The sequence below is a fragment of the Gobio gobio genome, assembly GCF_949357685.1.
Source record: "Gobio gobio genome assembly, chromosome: 4".
Classification (NCBI taxonomy): Eukaryota; Metazoa; Chordata; class Actinopteri; order Cypriniformes; family Gobionidae; genus Gobio; species Gobio gobio.
In genome coordinates, this window is record NC_137100.1 from 69,017,137 (window position 1) to 69,027,244 (window position 10,108).

The 10,108-nt window shown below is 45.7% G+C and overlaps 1 protein-coding gene across 1 annotated transcript in view; it reads right to left on the reverse strand.

The window, feature by feature from the left end:
- wbp1 (WW domain binding protein 1) overlaps positions 1 to 5,704 on the reverse strand; it is an 11,006-nt gene extending 5,302 nt beyond the window's left edge. Inside the window, exons 1-3 of the mRNA XM_079816318.1 lie at positions 5,460 to 5,704; positions 4,626 to 4,728; positions 1,391 to 1,558 (exon numbers count right to left, since the gene is read on the reverse strand). Coding sequence (XP_079672444.1) covers positions 1,391 to 1,558; positions 4,626 to 4,728; positions 5,460 to 5,522 — 334 coding nt within the window. The 5' untranslated portion in view covers positions 5,523 to 5,704. The remainder of the gene's footprint in view (positions 1 to 1,390; positions 1,559 to 4,625; positions 4,729 to 5,459) is intronic.
- Between the last annotated feature and the right edge of the window lie 4,404 nt (positions 5,705 to 10,108).

Consider the following 10,108-nt stretch of genomic DNA (forward strand, 5'->3'; position numbering starts at 1 on the left):
CAACCGTGATGTATGGTTCTTTTTCAAAATGTTTGATTTTAAAACTCTGATATCATGTTTTTATGTGTGAATATTCCCAAACTCTCTAACAAAGGCGATCTCTCTGTGGGTTATGTGATTGTTGTCATATATATATATATATATACAAACATGTATGTAGTAGAGCCCTGCGCGGGACTGTTTTCTTCATCCCGCACCCGCCGAATTTCTGACCATTACCGCCCGCTCCCGCAACGTATGTGTTACACTCAGTTCCGACGTACGTCGAACGTGACCGACTGAAAGGAAACATGCTTCAACAGAACGTAATGTGAACACAAAATAACGGACATTTAGAAACAATCCATTTCCACTCACTAAACTTCTATGTATTGTTTGTCAAAAACACCGAACAGTCAACTTGACCTGCAGGGAGTGCTGAGCGTTTTTGGTGAGGTATGATCAAGTATCTGTATTTGCCAGCTGCGCAATATGTGGAGACATATAACGTTATACCGCATGATTTTGCCTACCAAAACAATTGAGAAACTTCTCCAAATGTCAGACTTTTGCTTAGCTTTTGTGCTGTAAATCCCTCGTTTGAGGTTCTTTTCTACATCATCTATTGACATCTTCTCCATCATGTCGTTAGGCAACCTCCCTATCCCGCCGATTCCTGCTGTGTTTTTTTTAGCCGCCCATTCCCGCCCGCAGCTAAATTCAAACCGCCCGCTCCCGCGAGATTTGCGTTGGGGCCCGCGAGACTCAATCCCAATGCAGCCCTCTAGTATGTAGGCCTAATTAAAGTAAAAATGATTGATAAACACGTCTTTCGAATGGAAATAAATAACAAAAACTTTGGGTGTCTTGTTCATAATATTTATTTTCATATAAAAGTAACAGAATTTAAATGACATCCAGTTTATCAGCAACAAAGCGCACGATTGTGAATACCGCGATATCCGCCTTTGATCTCGCAGGTTCTGATCCACTATGAGAAGAGAGAACTGTCCGGCTTGCTGCACTTTTTTCACTCCTCCCCTCACTGCAGGCGCATCTCAAACAAGCCTAATCTAACACTCATTTCAAATGCAAAGATGTCAGCCAATCACAACAGTGGCGTTTTCACTGAAGTCTCACAGCAGACACGCCCCCTGAAACAGGGCATTCAGCCACAGGGCAAACAGCAGTATAGAAAAAAAAAGCCTTTTATTTCTAAATTACTACATTTTTTGATGTAAAAATCACACTAACAATATAAGTACACCTCAGGAAACATTATAAAATAATAGAAAAATGCCATGCCATGGGACCTTTAAGAATAATGGTCTAATGAACCAGGGGTTGGGGTAACCCTAACAACACACACACACACACACACACACACAGTGTTGGACGGGTCGGTACTCACGCAGGTTGAGAGGAGGAGGAGCGATGAAGGAGCTGGAGGCGCCCTGATAGGCCATCAGACTGATCTCTCGCTGTCTCTGCTCCTGCTGCAGACGCATCTTCACACGCCGGTGTCTGTACGCACAACAGCAGCTCAGCATGATGATCAGGGTCCAGACCAGCCAGAACCCTACACACACACACACACACACACACACACACACACATCAACAGCAGCTCAGCATGATGATCAGGGTCCAGACCAGCCAGAACCCTACACACACACACACACACACACACACACACACACACATCAACAGCAGCTCAGCATGATGATCAGGGTCCAGACCAGCCAGAACCCTACACACACACACACACATCAACAGCAGCTCAGCATGATGATCAGGGTCCAGACCAGCCAGAACCCTACACACACACACACACACACACACATCAACAGCAGCTCAGCATGATGATCAGGGTCCAGACCAGCCAGAACCCTACACACACACACACACACACACACATCAACAGCAGCTCAGCATGATGATCAGGGTCCAGACCAGCCAGAACCCTACACACACACACACACACCAGGGTTTCCGTTGTCCGGTAATTACCGGACATTGGCCGGGAAAAAAATTAAATGTCCGAAAAAATTAAATCTTTTCGGTCAAATTGTCAGATTAAAATTTCAGATTAAAATCTGACAAATAGCTCTCCAAGAATATGCAGAACCAGCGATCAGAAGGATTGTTTGCCATTTTACAAGCCTTCTGCGGACACCGCTCCTCTTATCGATACCGTAAGCCTGCGACGTGATGCCCTCGCTGTCATGACAGCGCTCCGTGGCTATGGAGGATTGCATTTCTCCACAGCCTGCGAAGTCCTCATATGTGATTTCAGCGAAATGTATCCAGAGTGGACCAAGCTCGCCAAGATAGCCTGTGTAATCCCGGTCTCGAGTGTTCCTGCAGAGAGGGGGTTCTCACTGCAGAATCGGATCAAGACGAAGCAGCGATCGCCTTGCGGAGAACAAGGTTACGTGGCTTATGCGCATTGCAAGTTGTGGAGAGACACTGGGAACTTTTGATTTTAAGTCGGCAGCTGCACAATTCAGCACTGCAAAAAAGCGTAAAAAGTAGCCAAAAATGACGCGAGACAATGTTATAGGCCTAGTCATTTGTTTGTTCAAGTTCATTTGACAAGGAGTCATTTACACGGTGGCCAATTTAAATGTTACCAACTAAATGAGACATACTGAGTTTATAATTAAATTTGCTTGAGTAAAAACAATGCTATATTCGGATATTTTATGTGGGGAAGGGGGGTTGGTTTGTTAAACTATGAAATGTGAAACCATAGTAAAAAAAATTGGTTGATTGACGCCAATCGGACGTTCATGTTTTTTTTCCCGTCTATTTGAAAGTTAGGCTAATAAACATGTTGCATATACGGCCTGATTATGTCATTTTTTTAAGTTACATAAACTGCTTTCAGTTTTCCTCAACTTGAATAATTAAGAGGCGATATTTGACCGGCATATCATCAAAATGTCCGGAAAACGAAACCTCTGCCGGTCACTTTGACCGGCACCATTTTTTTCTAGCGGAAACTCTGACACACACACATCAACAGCAGCTCAGCATGATGATCAGGGTCCAGACCAGCCAGAACCCTACACACACACACACACACACACACACACACACACACGATGATCAGGGTCCAGACCAGCCAGAACCCTACACACACACACACACACACACACACTTCAGTGCATGATGATCAGGGTCCAGACCAGCCAGAACCCTACACACACACACACATCAACAGCAGCTCAGCATGATGATCAGGGTCCAGACCAGCCAGAACCCTACACACACACACACACACACACACACACACACACACACACACATCAACAGCAGCTCAGCATGATGATCAGGGTCCAGACCAGCCAGAACCCTACCCTACACTCACACACACACACACACACACACACACACACATCAACTTCAGTGCATGATGATCAGGGTCCAGAGACCAGCCAGAACCCTACACACACACACACACACACACACACACACACACACACACATCAACTTCAATGCATGATGATCAGGGTCCAGAGACCAGCCAGAACCCTACACACACACACACACACACACACACACACACACACACACACACACACACACATCAACTTCAATGCATGATGATCAGGGTCCAGAGACCAGCCAGAACCCTACACACACACACACACACACACACACACACACACACACACACACACACACACACACATCAACTTCAATGCATGATGATCAGGGTCCAGAGACCAGCCAGAACCCTACACACACACACACACACATCAACAGCAGCTCAGCATGATGATCAGGGTCCAGACCAGCCAGAACCCTACACACACACACACACACACACACACACACACAATGATCAGGGTCCAGACCAGCCAGAACCCTACACACACACACACACACACACACACACTTCAGTGCATGATGATCAGGGTCCAGACCAGCCAGAACCCCACACACACACACACACACATCAACAGCAGCTCAGCATGATGATCAGGGTCCAGACCAGCCAGAACCCTACACACACACACACACACGATGATCAGGGTCCAGACCAGCCAGAACCCTACACACACACACACACACACACTTCAGTGCATGATGATCAGGGTCCAGACAAGCCAGAACCCTACACACACACACACACACACACACACACACACACACACACACACACAATCAACTTCAGTGCATGATGATCAGGGTCCAGACCAGCCAGAACCCTACACACACACACACTTCAGTGCATGATGATCAGGGTCCAGACCAGCCAGAACCCTACACACACACACACACTTCAGTGCATGATGATCAGGGTCCAGACCAGCCAGAACCCTACACACACACACACTTCAGTGCATGATGATCAGGGTCCAGACCAGCCAGAACCCTACACACACACACACACACACACACACACATCAACTTCAGTGCATGATGATCAGGGTCCAGAGACCAGCCAGAACCCTACACACACACACACACACACACACCCACACACACATCAACTTCAGTGCATGATGGGATCAGTGTTTACTGCTGGCGTGAAGCGCTCACACAACGCCTGTGTGTGTGTGTGTGTGTGTGTGTGTGTGTGTGTGTGTGTGTGTGTGTGTGTGTGTGTGTGTGTGTGTGTGTGTGTGTGTAACTCACACCACAGCTCATAGTAGTAAGTGCAGCACTCGGTCTCTCCGCAGCAGTAGCCCATCTCACAGCGGTACTGTTCATTGTTCACGCCGAAACAAAACTCCTTCCCCTGCCAAACAAACACCAATGTTCAGTGAAACACACACACACACACACACACACACACACACACACACACACACACACACACACACACACACACACGGTTCTGAAGGGTTACATCAGAAAACATTCAAGATTCGGATCCTTCAGAACAAAGACAAATTCATCCTCAGAAAGCCGGATAACAAACATTCAACTATTGTGCTCTAGGTAAAGCTGAAATACATGAACCAATAAACACATATCAACCATTACACATAATAATAATAATAATAATAATAATAATAATAATAATAATAATAATAATATGAATAAAAATGAGCCCTATTAGAAATAGTGTGTAAATAAACAGGAAACACGGTCAATCTTTATTGATTTGCAGGATCATTTACACAATCAATAACCTTAAAACAATGAGTAAAAGTCAAACACTAACCCTTACAAACAGACACAAACCCGGCGAACATCCTACAAACACAATAAAACCCAAAACACTGGAGTCAAAACGACCAATAAGCTCTTATATCTTTTCATCTCTGCTCAAATCTCTATGATTTAAACATGTAAAACATTTACGTCGATTCTAAATGTCCGGTAATAAGCAGGATAAAGGATTAGTTTTCGGTAACCGTGTTGTGTGGCTTTATTTCAGTTGTTTATCGAGGCCTCCACACCGCGCGGATCCCCCGAGCTCGAGTTCCAGCACTCGCCGCCTCAGAGGCCGCGCCGCCGGCTTACCTGAACTAAACACGCCCCTGCGCAGAGAAGCCCCAGGACGGAGCGCAGCATCTTCTGCGGCATCTTTCTGCGCGTTTCTTCCCAAACTCGATCGCAATCATAAGCTTCAGATGAACAGACGCGTCATATCTGTGTTGATGAGTGTGATTAATGTGTGTGTGTGTGAGTGTGTGTGAGATTAATGTGCTGATCCACAGAGGGCAGCAGCATCACATCCAGCACAACAACAACAACACGGAACAATCGGCATCACGTGTGCCTGTCCGGCCATTATATGAACATTTGATCGTGTTATACCCGATAAATTATTGTGCGTTAAACAGTTTTTCATATTGAATGGTTTTGTTGATTTTTCCCTCACTTTGGTCAGTCTTACAACAGGCAAAGCACATCAATTACACATTTCAAAGCACCGTAATTAGAAACAATAATACTAATGAATATATATTAAAGTTTTTATGAGATACCGACATTTTGCATATTGTAAGATATTTCAAATGTAACGGACGCGGAATCAGAACATGACGTCACCCGGATGACATCAAATGCGCGTTCTGCGAGACAGCGGGAGCGCGCACCGAGGAATGGTGAGGTCATCACACACACACACACACACACACACACAGTCCGTTTTTTTGTGATTTTTGTTGTTGTAATAAACAAGTGTTATTTTAAGTAATGACAGCCAATAATTCGAATCCAGACCTCAGTATTTTCCCGATGTACGGTAGGCCTGTATAATAAATGTTGTGAAATTGTGTAATATAGAATTAACCAGTGTTGGGGAAAGTGACTTTAAAAAGTAATGCATTATAATATTGCATTAGGCCTACTCCCTTAAAAAGTAACTAATTGAGTTGCTCACGTAGTTACTTTTTAAGAAAAGTAATGCGTTACTTTTTCTCACCTGGGCTGGGCTTGATTTTTGATTTAGTTTTTTTGTAACAAAAAACTTCTATTTCTGTGCAAATGTAAAGACCTTTATACCAAAATTGAAATAATACTCAGGCTGAGTTAAAACTGCAGATTCACTCTATTCTGGATACACACACACACACACACACACACACACACACACACACACACACACACACACACACACACACACACACACACACACACACACACACACACACATGAACAGTAGAGGGCGCAGCTCCATTCTGGATACCACACACACACACACACACACACACACACACACACACACACACACACACACACACACACATGAACAGTAGAGGGCGCAGCTCCATTCTGGATACCACACACACACACACACACACACACACACACACACACACACACACACACATGAACAGTAGAGGGCGCAGCTCCATTCTGGATACCACACACACACACACACACACACACACACACACACACACACACACACACACACACACACACACACACACACACACATGAACAGTAGAGGGCGCAGCTCCATTCTGGATACACACACACACACACACACACACACACACACACTCACACACATGAACAGTAGAGGGCGCAGCTCCATTCTGGATACACACACACACACACACACACACACACACACACACACTCACACACATGAACAGTAGAGGGCGCAGCTCCATTCTGGATACCACACACACACACACACACACACACACACATGAACAGTAGAGGGCGCAGCTCCATTCTGGATACACACACACACACACACACACACACATGAACAGTAGAGGGCGCAGCTCCATTCTGGATACACACACACACACACACACACACACACACACACACACATGAACAGTAGAGGGCGCAGCTCCATTCTGGATACCACACACACACACACACACACACATGAACAGTAGAGGGCGCAGCTCCATTCTGGATACACACACACACACACACACACACACATGAACAGTAGAGGGCGCAGCTCCATTCTGGATACACACACACACACACACACACACACATGAACAGTAGAGGGCGCAGCTCCATTCTGGATACCACACACACACACACACACACACACACACACACACACACACACACACACACACACATGAACAGTAGAGGGCGCAGCTCCATTCTGGATACCACACACACACACACACACACACACACACACACACACACACACACATGAACAGTAGAGGGCGCAGCTCCATTCTGGATACCACACACACACACACACACACACATGAACAGTAGAGGGCGCAGCTCCATTCTGGATACACACACACACACACACACACACACACATGAACAGTAGAGGGCGCAGCTCCATTCTGGATACACACACACACACACACACACACACATGAACAGTAGAGGGCGCAGCTCCATTCTGGATACCACACACACACACACACACACACACACACACACACACACACACACATGAACAGTAGAGGGCGCAGCTCCATTCTGGATACCACACACACACACACACACACACACACACACACACACACACACACACACATGAACAGTAGAGGGCGCAGCTCCATTCTGGATACCACACACACACACACACACACACACACACACACACACACACACACACACACTAGTAATGATTTACTTTATACTTACTGATTACATAACTCAAGTTACCCCAACACTGTTAACACTGTATACTTTACAGCAGCTGATCTTCTCATCTGAGCTGTTATTGGTCAGTCGCTCGTCAACGGCAACATATTGGAGATGACCAATCAAATCAGAGAATGGGGCTTTATGTTCACAGAAGCTGCTGAGCTTCACTCACACAGCAGAAAGAGATCAGAGATCAACTAAACATGTCGTATTTGCCGGCTGTTACTGGACTGAAATGTTAAACTGCCGACAAAAAGAATCAGCCAAACTAATAAACCGCTCAATAATGCCGCCATTTTGAATTTAAATTAGGCCGCTAATGTACGTGATTTAATGTAATAGCAACTGTCAATGTGAGAGGACAAGAAACATTAACCAATCCGTTCATATGAGGCTAAAGATTAATAATGAATGTGTATATTGTGAATTAATTTAACCCTCGTGCATTATTTATAAAAGTTACGCACGTCCATACAGGACAAACATATCCATGTCCAAAAACTCTGACTTCAGTTTGGTCTCATTTTGAAGAAGACCCATGACAGATTATTGTTGAAGTAAAAAAAGTGAAATTAAAAAAGTTATAGAAGTTTAAGTTTATGAAAATGATTTATGGATAATATTTTATTAAAAAGCTAGGCGCTGTTGACTATAGGCTGTCCAGTCTCTGCTGGTCTATAAACAGGTTTGCAGTAGATCTGGATCTGTGTTGGTCTGGATCTGTGTTGGTCTGGATCTGTGTTGGTCTGGATCTGTGTTGGTCTGGATGTGGATCTGTGTTGGTCTGGATGTGGATCTGGATCTGTGTTGGTCTGGATGTGGATCTGTGTTGGTCTGGATGTGGATCTGTGTTGGTCTGGATCTGTGTTGGTCTGGATCTGTGTTGGTCTGGATGTGGATCTGTGTTGGTCTGGATCTGTGTTGGTCTGGATGTGGATCTGTGTTGGTCTGGATGTGGATCTGTGTTGGTCTGGATGTGGATCTGTGTTGGTCTGGATCTGTGTTGGTCTGGATGTGGATCTGTGTTGGTCTGGATCTGTGTTGGTCTGGATCTGTGTTGGTCTGGATGTGAATGTGTTGGTCTGGATGTGGATCTGTGTTGGTCTGGATGTGGATCTGTGTTGGTCTGGATCTGTGTTGGTCTGGATCTGTGTTGGTCTGGATCTGTGTTGGTCTGGATGTGGATCTGGATCTGTGTTGGTCTGGATGTGGATCTGTGTTGGTCTGGATCTGTGTTGGTCTGGATCTGTGTTGGTCTGGATCTGTGTTGGTCTGGATGTGGATCTGGATCTGCAGTTGCTGATGATGAACACCAGATGGCGCTCTTTCCTCGCGTTGACCTGCGGCTCTTCTGAAGGAGATGAGCAGATCTTACAGCGGTCAGACTCATGTGTGGTCAGTGATCGGCCTGCTCTCATATCCCATAATAACCCAGTGCCAGACTCGTCTGGCTGCGGTTCTGCTGCTGTTTTGCACCTTTGCATCTTTTCTTGCATTTACAATAAATCAAACCGCACGGGCTCACTATTCAATTTCCCGAGTTCTCACCTTGTTCCCCGTGATTTAGCGCGAGGCGCGGCTTCCTCTCCGGTAATCGGCTCGGGCTCGCGGCTCTGCTCTAACGGGACATTTACATACGACTCCCTTTCCAACAACTCTAATAGATCTCCAATACAATTTGCATTTATATAGCCCACTTCATAGCCGCATGATCTGAGCCTTGACTCGAGGGCCGCTCGCGCGCGGCGCCGGACACAGCTCAGGTGAACAGCTCAAGGTGACGCGCCGGCCGCTTCTGCGCATGCGCGGACACTCAGGTGTAGTTCCTGCTGAACGGACAGAACCGGCCTGAGAACACCACGCGCTTCACTGCACATTTAGAGAAACTTTTAAGGAGTTGTTGAATCGCGTAAGTGTTATGATTTCAATTAAATGGTTAGTTCTCCCAAAGAGGGAAATAACCCCATAATTTCCTCTCCCTCAAGCCATCCCAGGTGTGTATGACACTCTTCTTTCAGACGAATCTGAGTTATATTAATAAATGCCCTGGCTCTTCAGCTTTATAATGGCAGTGA